Raw genomic sequence first — 17,292 nt, forward strand, 5'->3', positions numbered from 1 at the left:
GGGTGCCCCAAGGCCATTCCAGCAGCTGCAAGTGGAGGAGTGGGGAATCAAACCCGGTTCTCCCAGATAAGAGTCCGCAAACTTAACCACTACACCAAGCTGGCTCTCCTATGGGTCTGTTTTGGCATAGAAACCCCTTGAAAGTTACAAAATGGGCAAAGCCTTCCTATCAGCTCTCACACAGCTGTGAATGCATTTCAACACAAACCCCAGAGCTGCCCAGCATCAGCCCAAAGGGGTCCAGTCCAGTTTTCAGCCTCAAGGCACAGAAGCATTTTCCCCACGCATGGGGGCTCCTCCCTCCCCCTCCCCCCATCTGCCCTTTGCAAGGAGCCGTCAACCAAGCAGAGGCAGACCACAGACCAGCCCACGTACCTGGAGCTCTCTGGGCCTGGTTTGGGGTAGTTCTCCATGGCCCCTTCCCAAATGGAATTGGCCAGTGTGTTCCCAATGGCGGTCATCACTGCCACCAGCTCCAGGGGCCAGTCGTCCAGGTCGAGGGACCGGACGCGCGACAGGTGGGTGCCCAGGTGGCGGTGGATGCCAGAGCACTCAATGCAGATGAGGGCCCCCAGATTCAGGCTGGCCCAGTCGGGGTCTGAGGAGGAAAGGAGGGAGGAAAAAGTCAGCTTTCGAGGAGTCCATCCCTGTGCCCCCCCACCCCCACCCCAGCCCTTCACGGTGCATTCCCCATCAGTGCAATGCTTCTGGCTCGAGCCAAGGCCACCGGTTCCTTCCAGCCTGCTTTGAAAGCCCTGGGCCCCCCAGGACACCACGAGGGAGGGACACTTTCCCCTCCCCTCCTGGCAAGGGCCCCGGGCTGTCCTCCGGAGGGCTGGAGCCGGCCCTTCTGCCTCCCGCTTCTGTGGGGTTCAGAGCGCTCCATTTTTCCTGTGTCAAGGGCCTTCGGGCAAACTCCCCTTCCTGCTCCCAGACTGCTTGCCCTTTTGGCTCCTGTTGCAAGCCCTGCAGAAGAGCGGGGGGGGGGGGGGCGGGGAGCGGAGTGGTGGGAAGAGCCCTCCTCCTCCCTTTCCAGGCTGGCTGTCACTCACTGGGCGCATCGCAGTCGACACAGAAGCTGTTGCCACGCACCGTGCGGATGGACTGGAGGGCCAGCGCATCGCTGTGGCTGCCCAGCCGTGTCTGAAAGAAAGGAAGACGGCCGCTCAGTCTCCTCCACCTCAGCCCTCGGACCGGCTCTGGCACTCGCTCCAGCAGAGGCCTCCTCAACATTGCCCTCTGGCACTGTGGTCATCAGCCACACCCTGCCCTGACATGCCTGGAAAAGCCAGCCTGGAGCTGGATGCCCAGCTCACTCTGTGGCAAGAGAAAGGCACTCTGCATCTGCCCAGAGGTGCTCTTTCCACACTGCAGCCCTCTTCCCAGACGGAGAAGCTGCCTCCAGTGCAACCCACAAGCCACAGCTCACCCCCCCCCCACCCCGCCAGGGGCAGAGTGGGCTTGGAGCCTCCTTGCGAGCAGAGCCCCTCTACCTTGTTCTTGGTGCTCTCGCAGCTCTGGAGGCTGGCCAAGATCTGGCTCTCGATGGCCTGCACCCACAGCTCCCTCTCCTCCTGTGTGGAGGCCTCAAAGAGCCACGTCTGGCCCGTCAGAGACACAAGGATGAACTCAAAGGACTCCTCTTGCTCTAGAGGAGGAAAAGAGAGAGTTGCCTCAGCGCCGGAGCAGGGCCCGCACACAGGCTGGAGTGTGCAGCGAGACAGCCTCTCCCCACCAGGTGGAGGTAGGGCAGGGGCTGCACACTTCACATTTGGGCACCCCACTTCTGCTTCCCTGCAGGGCTGATCTGCCACTCAAGGGGAGTGCACTGAATGAGGGAGTCTGCTTGCTCTTCTCCTCTGGAAAGACAGAAAAATACCCAGCTAAGAACCCCAGAACCATCTTCTAGGGAGACCAGGAGGAAAAGAGAGACTGAAAGGCTCGCTGAAGGGTCAAGAGTCAGGCACCTCAGACAGGTCTGGAAAAGCCTAGCTCCCCCTCCTCTCCCCGGCAGCCTCTACAGGGCTTAGGCACTATATTCAGGCCTATTTTAGGGGACTTTCAGGACCAAAAAAGGGAACAACATATGGGGACAACAAAAACATCACTCAAAAGAATGTATGTTTGGTTTTTTAACCACCCTACCGGTAAGCTGTTACGTCAAACCAAAAAATGTAAAAAACCCACAATGCCTTTCAATTCATACTAACTCTTAAAATTCATAGAATCCTAGAGTGGGGAAGGACTCCACGATCATCTAGTCCAAACCTCTGCACAATGCAGGAAATTCACAAATGACCCCTCCCCCCCCTCACAGTGACCGCTGCTCCATGCCCAGAAGATGGCAAAACCCCTCCAGTATCTCTGGCCAAACCAGCCTGGAGAAAAACTGCCACAAGAGTGAAGTCCTGGTGCAGCCCTTCTTGTCTCCTTCTCACGATCTGCCTAAATCCACAGAACGGCCTTCTGGGAAGCAAGAAAGCCCACCACACCCCAGGGAAGCCGGTTGCACGAAGAAGCTGCTCTGACTGTCAGGAAGTTGGAGTCGAAGACCAGCACAGTTTTATCCAGAATGTGCTCCAAGCACACTTCGTCAGATGAAGAATCAGGGACAGTGGGCAGAACTACATATAGCTGGGAGGCAGTGGTTCAGAAGGCAAAATGGTACAAATTTAAGATCCAATGACAGAATAGTAAAATTAACACATTCAGCAAACCTTTGATCAGAGTAGCATGAGTAAGCGAAAGCAATAAAACAGCAATAAGTCAAAATGTGAGAATGTCTGTCAATCGCAGGTAGTCCCCTGTGCGAGTACCAGTCGTTTTTGACTGTGGTGACATTGCTTTCACAACGTTTTCACGGCAGACTTTTTACGGGGTGGTTTGCCACTGCCTTCCCCAGTCATCTACACATTCCCCCAGCAAGCTGGGGACTCATTTTACCAACCTCCGAAGGATAGAAGGCTGAGTCAACCTGGAGCCAGCTACCTGAACCAGCTTCCGCTGGGATTGAACTCAGGTTGTGAGCAGAGGGCTCCAACTGCAGTACTGCAGCTTTACCACGGGGTTATTATATAAGCCTTGGTCAAAAAGAGGGCATTAATTTCTACTTAACTTTTGACTTTCTGGTTGCGATCTGTCAGCCAGTTACAGATCCACCTAACAGTAACAGGATCCAAACCACATTTTATCACTTGTCAACAAGGACAGTATGTGGAACTTTATCAAAAGCCTTACTGAAATCAAGATAAACTACGTCTACAGCATCCCTCTGATCCAGCAAAGGTGTAACTTTCCAAAAAAAGAGATAAGGTTAGTCTGACGTGACTTGTTCCTGAGAAACCCATGCTGGCTCTTAGTAATCACAGCCATCCTTTCTAAATGCTCAAGGACTGACTGTCTGATGATTTGTTCTAAATTTTTTCCAGGTATAGATGTCAAGCTGATTGGTTGGTAGTAACCTGGATCCTCCTTTTCCCCATCCTGAAGATGAGGACATTTGCCCGCCTCCAGTCTTCCAACACCTCCCATTCTCTAATAATTCTCAAAAATAATGGTCAAAGGCTCAGAAATTGCATCTGCTAATTCTTTTAGCATCTTGGATGCAGCTCATCTAGCCCCAAGGACTTTGTTTCGTTTAAATTAGGTGTTTCTGTACTACCCCTGTGCCGATCCTAGGCTGCAACTCCTTCCCTCATCATGTGTTCTGTTTTTTGCCACATTGAGCAGTTTCCCTCAGAAGAGAAGACTGAGGAGAAGTAGGAATTGAGCAGCTCTGTCCTCTCTTCATCACATGTTACAGTTTCCCTTTCCTGTATCCAGGGCCAGCACTAGGGCGCACAGTGCCCCAGGCAGCCTTGCTGCCCACTGCCCCCGCCCCCCTCTGCAGCACCGCCTCCTCCCTCCCTCCCAATTTTGATGCCTGGGAACCGGCAGCAAAGTGCTGCATTCTTAGGGCTTTTTAAAGGCACCCCCCACCAATCAGCTGGTAAAACCACACTGGGGGCTGGCAGCTCCTATGCCACCCCTCCAGATCACTCACGATCAGAGCGGGGCCAGTAGCAGCGGCAAGGATGAAGCAGCTGATCAGCAGCGGGAGGCCTCTAAAGAGCCCCGGGAATGCAGTGCTTTACTGCCAGTTCCTGGCATTAAAACCAAGAGGAAGGAAGGGAGGGAGGGAGGGAGGAGGAGGCTGGGGAGGCAAATAGGCATTTGCCTAGGGGGCGGGGGGAAGGCTGAATTTGGCGCACCGTCCTGCTAGCACCCTAGGCAATTTCCTCGTTTGCCTAGTGGGCGAGCCGGCCCTGCCGGTACCTGCCATGGGCCCACTATGTCTTTGCTCTTTTCCTTACTTTGACCTCTTTTGTTGTTTTTTTTGCATCTCTCGCTACTGAGCTTTAGCTTTCCTGACTTTCTCTCTACAAGCACTGGTTATTTGTTTATATTCATCCTTGGTTATAATGCTCTGCTTTCATTTCCTAAACAAGTCCTTTTTACTTCTCAGGTGCTTAGGAAGTTGTTTATGGAGCTACCCTGGCTTCATTAGGTTCCTCTCGTTTTTCCTTCTCTCAGGAATCATTTGTGATTGGGCCTTCAGGATTTTGCTTTTAAGAAATTCTCACCCCTCTTGAACTCCCTTCTCCTTAAGTATTTCTGGTCACGGGATTCTATGAGCATAACTTTCTGTTTGTTAAAATTTGCTTTCCAGAAGTCCAACCTATATGTCTGTCCACAACTTTTCCCTTCCCCAAGACAATAAATGTCAAAATTACATGGTCACTACTACCCACTATTTTTACCGTCAACCAGTTCATCCCTGTTGGTGAGAATCTAGTCCAAGATAGCAGATCCCCTAGTTCCCCTTTCTATTTTCTGGAAAGTTCAATTTTAGCTTGTCTTTTTAACTTTAACTCAACTTTTACTGATTATGTTCGCCATATTAAATGACAAAAAATTAAGGTTTTTTACTTGACCATGGATGGGGTATGACATTTATTTGAACATATGAACACATGGCACATGAACATATGAAGCTGCCTTATACTTAATAAGGCCCTCTGTCCATCAAAGTCAGTCTTGTCTACTCAGACTGGCAGCGGCTCTCCAGGGTCTCAAGCTGAGGTTTTTCATGACTGGACCCTTTTTAGTTGGAGATGCCGGGGATTGAACCTGGGACCTCCTGCTTACCCAGCAGATGCTCGATCACTGAGCTACTATCCCTCCCTTAAAGTTGCCTTCATTCCTTGTGAACATATGAATATATAAAGCTGCCTTATCCTGAATCAGACTCTCAGTCCATCAAAGTGAGTCTTGTCTACTCAGACTGGCAGCGGCTCTCCAGGGTCTCAAGCTGAGGTTTTTCACGACTACTTGCCTGGGCCCTTTTTAGTTGGAGATGCCAGGGATTGAACCTGGGACCTTCTGCTGACCAAGCTGATGCTCAACCACTGAGCCACCATCCCTCTCCCCTTAGTAGAAAAGGGAATAAATGTCAACTAAAGAAGAGAGATTCCAGGGCACAAAAACAAACAAACAAACAAGGGGAAAGGGCCCCGAAGAGGCAGCGTAACATTGTACCTAGGACAAAATGCTGAAATTTACCAATTTTTACAGACACTGGGCCTGAATTGCTGCAACTTGCCCAAAAAATTATACTGAAAATTCTTTTTTAAAATGTCACCTGCCCATTGTAGGGACCGAGTATGAGCCCTGCCTCCAGTGCAGGTGGTCCATTCAGGGTTTCTCTAGGGTCTTTCTTCTTTGACCCCACTGCTGGGCAGCCTTTACAGCTGTGGCCCTGCTCCACCCCTTCTGGCTGGGGCTCCTATGGGAGAAGTCCAAGCAGAAGAGCTGCCTGGCTGCTTTGCGCTGGACAGAACAGAGTTGGTCTCTCCATCTGACCGGCCAATCCATCCCTTCCTCCAAGGTGCTTCCATTCCATCAGAGATACGGCTTGAGAAGGGGGTGGGGGGCAGAGACACAAGGCCGCTCTCCTGGTTGCCGCTGAGCCCCTCAGTTCAGCCAGGAGCTCCAAGCTGCACATGCACCCGCCAGGCACACAGGAAGAAGGAGCAGCCCCTGGAGGCAAAACCCTCCGGTTCCTGGGGGGCACCCCGATGAAAGTCATCCTCAGCCCAGAGGGCACAGCCACAGGCTCCTCCCCTTTGGAGGGGAACCCGTGAGCCTGGGTCAAAAAACGTGGCACTCCAAGGGCTGCGGTTGGATCACTCCCACCTCCTCTTCCAGACGTTTCTTTCCTTCTGAAAAGCCCTCCAGAACATGCTGCCCCGGTCCATTCAGAAAACTGGAAGGCAACAGGAGCAGAGTGGTGGAAGGCCTCCCAACCAGGCAGCTTATGGCCACCCCACCCTGCCCTGGCCTTTCCAGGCCTCTCCCTCTCTGGTTCTTCCAGGGGGGCTGGAGCTGGCTGGGAATCTGGCCTGGGCAGCTCCCCAAATATGACAGCTCAAAGGCCTCTGAGGGAGCTGATGGGCCATGGAGTCAGGATAGCCTAGAGGGAATTCTTCTGTGCTCAACAAGTAATTCAAACAGGGAACCTGCTGCCAAGAAGGGGATGTTGGCCACAAGTGGCCTTAAAAAGGGATTCTTAGATTCCTGGAGGACAGGCCTGTCAGTGGCTGCTAGCCGTGGTGATGATCCCCACACGTCAGCCTCTGGCACCCAGTGCTGGGAAGCTGCGGGAGGGTCAGGCCTCAGCCCCTGTGCCCTGCGGTTGGCCCTCCAGGGTGGGACAAGAGGCTGGGTAAGAAGGACCCAGCAGGGCTCTCCTTCACAGCAGAGTGATCTGTGCCCGCTGATCCGGAGCACATGCCGGAATGGCCTTGTGGAATCTCTGCCCAGAGGACCCTGCCCCAGGCTGCATGGCGCTGGGGGAGAGGAGAAGCCTGGGAGGGCGGGGGCCAAGGGCAGGTGCTGGGCAAAGGAAGGCGAGGCACAGAGAGAGCACAGGGCTCGCAAGGGGCCAGGAAAGGAGCCCAGTGGCTGAGGTGGGCCTGGGAAGGCTGGGGGGAGCCCCATGGCAGCCTTTGTGTGGGGCCCATGGAGGTGCTGCTGGAGGAGCCTCCAGTGGGATATGGGGAGGGCTTCTTCTGCCCAAAGTTCCTGCTTCCCGCACTGTAAGTGTTTTGGTCCCAGGAGCTGCATGCAGAGGAGACCCCCCCCACACACACACACACTCATTGCCAGAGCGGCTGTTGCTGGATGGTATGCAGAAGCCCTCCCTCCCTCCCTCCCTGTGTCACAGCACACGCTCCACCTCCCAGCAAAATGATTTGTAATTATCTAATTAGCCTTATGCAAATAACATCCTCTGCTCCTGAATGCCGCTTCCTTGCCCTCCTGTGAGGACAGTGAGGAAGACGGAGGACGTCCTGCTTCCTGGGCCCAGCCCCCTCTGGTACCAGGAGAAAGGTCGTGGCTTCTAGTGGCCCAGTGGTGAATGCACGCAGCCCCAGCCTGGGAAGCAGCTTGCCCACCACAAGGAGGGGCAGATGCCCCAGAGAGTGAGAGATGGAGTCCCACCCCCACACTGGCTTGGAGGACTGGGGGGCCCATAGCAGCCCTCCTGCACCTTCCAAATGCCTTTCTTTGTGGCCAGAGCTGCCCTTCCATGCCTTTGGAGGATTCCATTCCTTTGCATGTCACTGCCTCTGCTCCTTCACCAGCCATGCTGCTGCAATCCATTGCAAATTTCAAATCCAATCCAATCTTTTCTTATATTCAAAGTAAGAAAAAAAAGCAAGAATATGGTAGCTCCATTGTGAGGGCAGGAAAGCAAAACTGTAATAGGTGATGAGAGGGCAGAACTACTTAATTTCTACTTTTCCTCAGTCTTCTCTACTGAGGGAAACTGCTCAATGTGGCAAAAAACAGAACCCATTATGAGGGAAGGAGTTGCAGCCTAGGATCGGCACAGGGGTAGTACAGAAACACCTAATTTAAATGAAACAAAGTCCTTGGGGCCAGATGAGCTGCATCCAAGATGCTAAAAGAATTAGCAGATACAATTTCTGAGCCTTTGACCATTATTTTTGAGAATTATTGGAGAACAGGGGAGGTGCTGGAAGACTGGAGGCAGACAAATGTTGTCCTCATCTTCAGGATGGGGAAAAGGAGGATCCAGGTTACTACCAACCAATCAGCTTGACATCTATACCTGGAAAAGTTTTAAAACAAATCATCAGACAGTCAGTCCTTGAGCATTAAAAAAGGATGGCTGTGATTACTAAGAGCCAGCATGGGTTTCTCAGGAACAAGTCACGTCAGACTAACCTTATCTCTTTTTTTGGAAAAGTTACACTTTTGCTGGATCAGAGGAATGCTGTAGACATAGTTTATCTTGATTTCAGTAAGGCTTTTGATAAAGTTCCACATACTGTCCTTGCTGACAGATCACAACCAGAGAGTGCTTGTGAATGGTACTCATCCTCTTGGAGAGGAGTGACAACTGGAATGCCTCCAGAATCTGTCCTAGGGCCAGTATTGTTCAACATCTTTATAAATGATTTGGCTGACAGAATAGGGGAAATGCTTATTATATTTGCAGATGATACAAAATTAGGAGGGGTTACAAATACAATAGAGCAGAGGTCCCCAACCCCTAGGCCGGGGACCAGTACCAGGCCGTGGCCTGTTTGAAACGGGCCCCACAGCCTCACCACCGCCCCTCCACAGCCTTGCCGACCACCCCCCTGCAGCGCCTCCCCCCATTTTCACCATTTTAAGGCTGGGAAAGTGGCGGTGAAGCACCTCCCAGGCTGACCCCCACCCCCACCGATCAGCCATCATCCAGAAAAACCACCACAGCAATGGCAAGGGACGCTGCCCTTGCCTCCTTCCCAGGCGGGGGGGGGGGTCAGCTTCACGGTCCCTTCCCTGGCCTTAAAATGGTTAAAAGAGGGAGGGGGAGGAGGAGGCGAGGTTGCGCGGGGGGGGGGCAAAGGAGGGAGGAGGAAACAGGGGGAGGAAAAACAGGGAGAGAAGGAGAGATCCAAGTGGGCAGCTGTGTTGGGCTGAAGAAGTAGAATAAAGTAGGAGTCAAGTTGCAGCTTTAAGAGGCAGCAAGGCGGGGGAAGGAGGGATGAGGAGATGGTGGGAGGAGGTGGCAGCGAGGTTGCCCAGGGGGGCGAAGGAGGGAGAAGGAAATGGGGGAGGAAAATGGGGGGGGGGAGGCGCCGTGGTGGGTGAGGCGGGAGGAGGCCAAATTGGGTGCCTCCACCCTGCCAGCCCTGGGGCCGGTCCCTGGGGCCAAAAAGGTTGGGGATCATTGCAACAGAGGACAGAAACAGGATACAGGATAATCTTGAGAGGCTGGACAACTGGGCTAAAACCAATAAAATGAGTTTTAACAGGGATAATTGTAAAGATTTGCATTTAGGTAGGAAAAATTCAATGCATAATTACAGGATGAGGGAGACTTTTCTTGGCAGTAGTATGTGTGAAAAGGATCTAGGGGTCTTAGTGGACCATACATTGAACATGAGTCAGCAGTGTGATGCAGTGACTAAAAAGGCTAATGTGATTTTGGGCTGTATTAACAAAAGTATAGTGTCCAGATCGTGTGAAGTGATGGTAAGGCCTCACCTAGAGTAACGTTCAGTTTTGGCACTACAATTTTAGAATGATATAGACAAGCTGGAATGTGCCCAGAGGAGGGCAACGAAGGCGGTGAGGGGTCTGGAGACCAAGTCCTACGAGGAAAGGCTGAAGGAACTGGACATGTTTAGCCTGGAGAGGAGGCGGCTGAGAGGTGATAGGATCACCATCTTCAAGTACTTGAAGGGCTGTCATATAGAGGATGGTGTGGAATTGTTTTCTGTGGCCCCAGAAGGCAGGACCAGAACCAACGGGCTGATATTAAATCAAAAGAGTTTCCAGCTAAACATTAGGAAGAACTTCCTATCAGTTAAAGCAGTTCCCCAGTGGAATAGTCTTCCTCGGGAGGTGGTGGGCTTCCCTTCTTTGGAGGTTTTTAAGCAGAGGCTAGATGGCCATCTGACAGCAATGCTGATTCTGTGAACTTTGGGGAAAATGTCTGTGAGTTTCCTGCATTGCGTAGGGGGCTGGACTAGATGACCTTGGAGGTCCCTTCCAACTTTAGGATTCTATGGATTGGAAAGGGCAGCTGCCCTCTGGACCTCCCCTCATTGGTCTTCCTTTGTAGCCGGCCGATCCTTCTGAAACCTGTGGCACTCACAGCCTTGATACCCCCACTCTGCTCTAGCCTCCTCCCCTTCAGGCACACACCTTTCGAAATAGGGGGGACCTGCAGCCTTGTGCCAAGCACAGCCGCACCCCCCCCCCACTCCTGGGGCATTTCTTGCACAGGCTGGGCTGCTCCAGGCACCTGCTCCCCAACGAACTGGCTGCGGCTCCTTCCTCAGGCCCAACTGGGTGCCCACCCCCACCCCTGTGCTCGGTGGCTTGCTGGGGCGGGGACGGAGGCAAGAGAATCTCCCCAAAAGAGCTCTTTTCTCCTCTCTGCCCCTCCCTCTCCTCCCCCCATGATCTCCATGCATTCCTTCGGGCCCAACAACCCCCCCCCCCAACTCATTAGCTCTGTGACTGACCAACTGAGAAATTAGAGGCGTGCGTTTGGGTAATTTGACGAGAGACCGGGACTCGCAAGCTGGGAAAGAGCTGGAAGGGAGCGAGGGGGGCTGCCTGGGGTTTGTCACAGTACCCCCCTTTCAGTCCGGGGCTGCAGGGGGGGGGGCAGGCCAGGCAGACCAGAAGCCCAGGCCAGGCAGGAGGGCACGGCTGCTGGGGATTAGTGGGCAGTGGAATGAGCCAGAGCTTCTCTTGATTATTTTTTGATGATGTTTCACAGACTGCACGCTCGGAAGTTCTCCGGCTTGGCTGTCACGGCTAATGGGTGTTAACCCCACGACCTCTCCTCCGACGCTGCCTCGGCAACAAGCCCTCCAAACGAGAGGGAAATTAGCAAGGGCACCACCACCACCACCACCACCACCGTGGGAGCACGGGAGCAAGGAGGAGGTCAGCCACGGCCATGTGGAAGAACTGGACGGGGGGGGGGCGGCCTGACAGCATGGGGTGCCCCTGGTGGGGGAGAGCTGGCGGGATCCTGCAGCAGCACAGCTCCTCCTCATTCCGGAGGGACTCGGGATCGCCACCATCAAGCCGGCGGTGGAAAGTGAGCGCGAGGCGGGCGCCATTCGTAAATGTCATTGTGCTACCGCCTCATTTTGCAGCTCATTAAACCCAATATTCCTAACCTGCATTAATGCATCAGGGACAACCCCTCCCCTCCTCCCCCTCGACAACTTCCAGGCAAACGGCACAAGCAAGGCACAGGGACCCCCCGCCCCCGCAGCCAGTTCTGGGAGGCAGAGAATGGGATGGAGCTGCCAAGCCACTGGGGAGGCCCTGCACGGGGTGGGGGTGCTGGCAGGGCAGAAGGTGGGCCCCAGGTGGCAGGAGAGCAGGCAGGGAAGGGATTTGAGAAAAACAGGCTGCTCCCCACCTCACCCATGGACCGGGCAGGGCAGGGGGGCTGCAGAGGGCAAAAGCCCCTGCCTGGGGCTGGTGGACTCTGGTTGCCCAGGGGGATGGGGACTCAGCATCTGGCAGAAGTGGCACAGGCTGTCAGGAGTGGCACCAGAGAGGCCATAATCCCTGGCAATCTGGTGAGCACCGCTGCACCACTGGGGGTGGAGGGGGGCCCTCTGACAGCCGGCATTCATCACGCCTGTCCCCCAACATCTCTCTTTGCGGCCATCAATTCTCTGGTGGGCTTTAAAACTCAAGAGCAAAGGCAAAAGCACTCTTTGGCTGCGACTAAGAACACATTAAGAGCTTGTCAGCTCCTCGCAGAGCGCCCCGCACCCGTCACAACAACTTCATTATCCAGGCATGGGGGAGGGGGGAGCCGGTTTCCTGGGGTCCTTCTTCAGCCCCAGGGGAGGGGTCTCCTGCCCTCTGTCCCTGGAGCCCAGCCCCAGCGGTTAAAAGTGGGCCTTGGGAATTCCCCTGCCTCCCCCCCTCCCTCCCTGCCTGCTGCTCAGTGCAATCTGCAGCCGCCTGATGCACCCCCTTGTTTTTGTAGGCACCCCCCTCTGAGCAGTGTGGCATAATGGCTGCAGCACCAGGAACACTCCCTCTCCCTCCTCTTTAACATGCGGCCATGTAAAAAAGCAAGAGCTGCGCGCCCGTGATTTATGATACTTCAGAACAACGAAGATTCAATTGCACCGCACGTCTTCGCCTCTGATTACCTCCTAAATGAGATAAACTGATGGCAATTCATCCCGAGACCTCACCCACTCTCCCAGGGTGCCAACCTGAGGCACGGAGGCTGCTTTGCCTGTCTGACAAGGAGGCGCCCCCCCACACCTGCCAGGCCTCTCCTGCAGCCCCGGAGAGAGGGGGCCCTGGGCAGTGCAGCCAAGAGGTGCAGGCAGGGGCCCGAGCTGAGGGGAGGGGGGCAAGCTCTAGTAGAGAGGGGCTGAGGGAGGCTGGCAATCCGGTCACTGAAGGACCTGTGGCCCTGAAGCAAAGGCAAACCTCAAAGGAACAGGATTCATAGAGGAAGGTCACCATGAATGCCACACAAATGTGCGGGTCGGGGGAAGGGACACTGCATGAAGGTGGGGGTGTCTCGCCCCCCCAACTTCTGTGCCCAACAGAGCATGCCTGGGTCCAGCCTGCCCCATCCCTGACTTCAGGACCTCTCCCCCATCCCAGCTTCAGCCCCAAGCAAGAACCCAAGGACAGAATGCTTTGCACCCCCCCCAAAGGCTTCTGGGAAGGAGGCCCCACCCAGCAGCACCAGGGCCCGCTTCAAGCCTCGGCTTGTCCTCTGGCTACAGGGGAGGAGGAGTCCCTGGCCAGGCGAGAGGTGCCCTGCATGAGCCCCCTAGGTCTACTCTGCTCAGCCACGCCCCCCCATTCCTTCCCCCAGCAAACCGAGGGCTCAGTGCCAAGGGGCTTCTGGGGAAGAGCCCCCTAAGAGCAATGTGACAAGTGGAGAGGGAGGGAGGGGGGCCAGGCAAGGGGTGGTGCCCCCGCTTCTCCCTCCCCTCCCCTCACAACACACCCCACCTGCTCCTCCCCCAGTGGGTGGGTGGCGGAACAGCAGCCCCAATCCCGGAGAGGGGGCTAGAAGAGCACAGAGGACCCCCCCCCCCCAGATACCTTCAGCTGCAGCACTGGCCCCCTCTGGCCGGCTGCTGCCCGTGCTCTTTTTCCGGCGATGCTTCTTCCGGTTGGCGTGGGGAGATGGCGGGGGCTCGACCTTGGGGCTGGCACCACTGGACATGTTTGGACTGGAGGTCAGGGAATCTGGGGGGCCATTGGCTGGCGGTAAAAGAGGGCAGAATTAGCATGCCCCCCTCAGCTGGGACCATGGAGCCCTCCCTCCCCCACAGCTCCCCACCCATCCTTCCCACTCCCTCCCCTCCCCTCCCCAAGGACAGAGCAGCACCCTCTATCCCCAGCCCTTGACTCCAGGCAATGGGGCAGATTGAGGGCTTCCCCCTGCAGACGTCTGCGAGGCGCTGGAGAGACATCTCCCTCAGACTGCCACGCGCCAAATTTATCCTCAATCATACTGTTCCTTACAATTAATAGCAGAATTAGAAACAATCAGGGAGCTGGCTAATTACTGTCAATTAGAGTGCGCTAATCAAGCTCCGATCACACACGCACACACCCGTACAGCCGCACAAGCACACATGGCACCAGCTCTCCCCATTAAATGTCAAATTTCATTAGAGACCAGCAACAAAATCAGAAGCCTGACATTCAATTCCAGCCGTGCATCAAGGCGTTCGGCTCCAATCAGCAGAACTGCGGAAATGCTCCTGCCAGGATCTCAAGACCCACCAGTGGCTGGCCCCTTCCTGCCCCCCCCCACCTCCTTCACCCCATCCCCAGAGGGAGAGTTGGACCATCCGCTCAACGGTTGCCAACTCGGCCTTGGGACTCCCTGGACATGGGGGGAGGGGAGGGGAGGGAGCTCCGCAGGGACGTGGTGCCCTGCAGCTTGCCTCCCAAGGTGCCCATCTTCTCTGGCTGGTCTGGGAAGCCAACAGAATTCCAGGAGAACTCCAGGCCCTGCCTGCAGGTTGGCAATCCTCTGGGGCTCCCCCAAAGATGCTCTGGAAGGCACCTGGGGGGCGTGGAAGGAGCCAGAGACACGTGGCAGCAGAGGCCAAGCAGCAAGGGGCACAGAAGAAGGGCCACCCCACTCCTGGGCAAGCTTGGGGAGAGGAGGCCCAGGGAAGCCTCTCTACACAAGGGCAACTTGCTGGGTGGCCGTGGGCCCCCCCCCCGTGTTGCCCACCTCACAGGGCTGCGGCTGCTTTGCCCCCCCAGGCATCATGAGGCCAACCAATCCCCCAAGGAGGGAGCCCCGCATTGGCCCATGGTTACGGTGGGGGTGGGGGAAGCGGCCCTCCAAGCCCTTTGAGGGGAGGGCCTTGCCTCCCTCCTCTCCTTGCTGGCGGCTTCTGCCTCAGACCCTTTGCCCTCGGCCCCAGTGATGCTTCTAGCAGGCAGCTGCTCCCCAGGGGTGGGGGTGGGGGCTGGCCCCTTCCCAGCTGCAGAGTACCCTGGTGCGGGGTCTGGGAGGGAGGGGTGGGGCACTGGCTCCGGGGAGCCCCTCCCAGTGGATCTAACCCCAGCGCTGGGTGGGAGGGAGCTAGCTCCTGTGGCGGAAAGGAGCCCCCTCCCCAGGGGACAAAGACAGGCTGAGTGATGCCAGAGGGCAGGGGAGAGAAAGCCCCCGGGAGGGGAGGCTGCTTTTTGTAAGCTCTGACCGAAGCCCCAAGAAGAGCACCCAAAGTCTGGCCCGAGATCTGCCAGCCCGCTCTTGGGACTGAGCCCCTCTGCTGCCACGCTGGCTCCCTCCCTCCCTCCCGGGGCCCTGATCCCAAAGGAGCGCTCCCTCCTCGCTTGGGGACCTTCTTTGCGGGGGGGGGGGGTGAGGCGCAGAAGGCTGCTGGGCAGGGCTCCTTCAGCCCCCCAGGCAAGCCCTGCTGGAGGAGGAAGAGGCGGCCAGTGCTTCTGTGACCAGACGCCCCCCCCCCCTTTTGCAGGAGCCCTGCCTGGCGCGCGCGCTCCCCTCCCCTCCCCTCCCCGGCTCGCTCTGCCCCATCAGCAGTAACAGTCTGATTAATTCGCTTCCAGCAGGGAGCTGATGGGCCCGATGATGGAGGCGCTGCATCAGGCGCGCTGAAATTGATAGTTTTTCACAGTTACAAATGAGGAGCCTCCCCGGCTGCAAATGGCGGCGGCGCAGTCGGACTCCGGTAATGATCATAAAGAGGCTCTCTTTAAACTGCGAAAGCCCCCGGGAGCGGGCGGGCGCGCTAATGAGAACGCCGGGCGAGCCGAGCCGAGCAGGAGATGCCGCCGCCGCCGCCGCCGCCGCCGCCGCCCCGCCTTGATGGGCCTTTAACTGCCTCCCGAAAGCGCCCCGTGATGGATGCCGAGCGCCGGCACTTATTTTCCAATTCGCCCAAGTGGCTGCGCGGGGAAAGGGGCGAATTCCTGCCAGGCACTCCACTGCCGCCGGGCGCGAGGGAGGGGAGGGGAGGGGCGGGCTCCCCCCTCCCCCCCCAGTGGGCCCTGGCCTCCCCTCCCTCCCTCCCTCCCTCCCTCCCTCACTCACCGGGGTTGGGCGCGCCGCCGGGGGCCGCCACGGCCTCGCTCCACTGGTCGGCGCTGGAGACGGAGTAGGAGCGCTGGTGCAGCCCTTCGGCCTTCCCGCCGCCGCCGCCGCCGCCGAAGCTGGCCAGGTTGCCGCTGGAGCGCTCCGAGTGCAAGGAGGTGCTGCTGGCCGAGTGGGGGGCGCCTGCAGCAGGGGAGACAGCAGGCCCGGCGGTGGGGAGGAGAGGAGAGGGCCCCTTGGCTCCCCCCTGCCCGCCCCGCCCCGCCCCACTGCCAGCCAGCCAGCCAGCCAGCCCCCAGGACGCCGACGACGGGGCTTCGCGGGGGGATGGGGAGGGAGGGGAGGGGAGGGAAGAGACTCCGGGGCCAGCAGAGGGGCCGCCAGCGCTGAGCCTCTGCAGCGCTTCCCTTCCAAGGCTGTCTGGGGCAGAGAGACACCCCCCCCCCCGCCCCTTCCCAGTGCCCAAGAAAGCCCCACAACAAGGCCCAGAGGCCGCTTCCTTCCCCTAGCCAGCCCAGCAGCAGCACCGCCATTCTGCCTCCCCCCCCCTCAAGGTTCACTTTCTTGCCACTGCCAGGCAGGGGGGGATGGCAAAGTTTGAAGTGTGCCCCGCATAGCCACTTGTGGAGGGCTGCCTACAGGTCTGGCCCCCGGATCCCCACAAGGACTGTGCAGAGCAGCCCCAGAGGCTGGGCCTCTCCCCTTTCAGGGGGGCTGGGATGTAGGGTGGAGAGAGGGGGCAGGGAGCACCTTTGCTCCCTCTCCCAGTGTGCTGGGAGGCAGGAGGGCATGGAAGAAGAAGGGCTCTGGTCAGTGGCCCCTCAGCTTGCTAGCCTCCACCCAGGCGGCGCAAAAAATATACCTATTCAATATCATCGCCCCACATTCCTACGAGCACTCAGAATAGAAGGGAAGATTTATCACTGGAAGTATCAAAACAGTAACAATATGAAGCACTTAAGAGCATGAGTGTCCTTCAGGGAGTGTCCAAGAGGAGCCAGCTGTTCTGCCTCACCAGGTAGTGGCCAGGCCACGGCACGTGCTCCAAAGGGCCAACATGCCCTTTTGGGAACTTTTGCCTGCTATGTATTCCGATTGATTTGTGACAATACTGCTATTCCCAACCTTGAGGAAGTGTCCATGAATGAAGCCATGGAAGTAGTCGACTGCTTCACCACAGTGCCGCAAAGAGGGATCTCCCCTCTCTGGAAAACACTTCCCAAAAATGTGGAATGCAAAAGTCACACTATAAGAGAGAGTTTATTGGGAAGTTGGTGGTAATTAAGTCCAAGCAGGAGTCCTCCCTCCGTCACCTTTATGATCACCATCTTCAAGCACTTGACAAGCAGAGGATGGGGCAGAATTCTTTTCTAAGGTCCCTGAAGGTAGGACCAGAACCAACAGGCTGAAATTAAATCAGAAGAGTTTTTGACTAGGAAGAACTTCCTGACAGCGAGAGCAGCTGTTCCTCAGTGGAACAGGCTTCCTTGGAGTTTTTAAAGCAGATGACCATCTGAGAGAGCTCCACAGTGCAGAGTGGTAAAGCTGCAGTACTGCAGTCAAACTCTCCGCTCATGACCTGAGTTCGATCCCAGCACAAGCTGGGTTCAGGTAGCCGGATCAGCCTTCTATCCTTC

The 17,292-nt window shown here is 56.5% G+C and overlaps 1 protein-coding gene across 3 annotated transcripts in view; it reads right to left on the reverse strand.

Annotated features, from left to right (window-relative positions):
• LOC132578050 (arf-GAP with GTPase, ANK repeat and PH domain-containing protein 3-like) overlaps positions 1-17,292 on the reverse strand; it is a 403,463-nt gene that overhangs the window by 5,751 nt on the left and 380,420 nt on the right. For all 3 annotated transcript variants that reach the window (XM_060247877.1, XM_060247876.1, XM_060247879.1), the window contains 5 exons: positions 15,656-15,838; positions 13,177-13,338; positions 1,494-1,648; positions 1,053-1,143; positions 376-598 (listed from right to left, as the gene is read on the reverse strand). In XM_060247877.1, coding sequence (XP_060103860.1) covers positions 376-598; positions 1,053-1,143; positions 1,494-1,648; positions 13,177-13,338; positions 15,656-15,838 — 814 coding nt within the window. The remainder of the gene's footprint in view (positions 1-375; positions 599-1,052; positions 1,144-1,493; positions 1,649-13,176; positions 13,339-15,655; positions 15,839-17,292) is intronic.

The sequence above is a fragment of the Heteronotia binoei genome, chromosome 10 (genome assembly GCF_032191835.1).
Source record: "Heteronotia binoei isolate CCM8104 ecotype False Entrance Well chromosome 10, APGP_CSIRO_Hbin_v1, whole genome shotgun sequence".
Classification (NCBI taxonomy): Eukaryota; Metazoa; Chordata; class Lepidosauria; order Squamata; family Gekkonidae; genus Heteronotia; species Heteronotia binoei.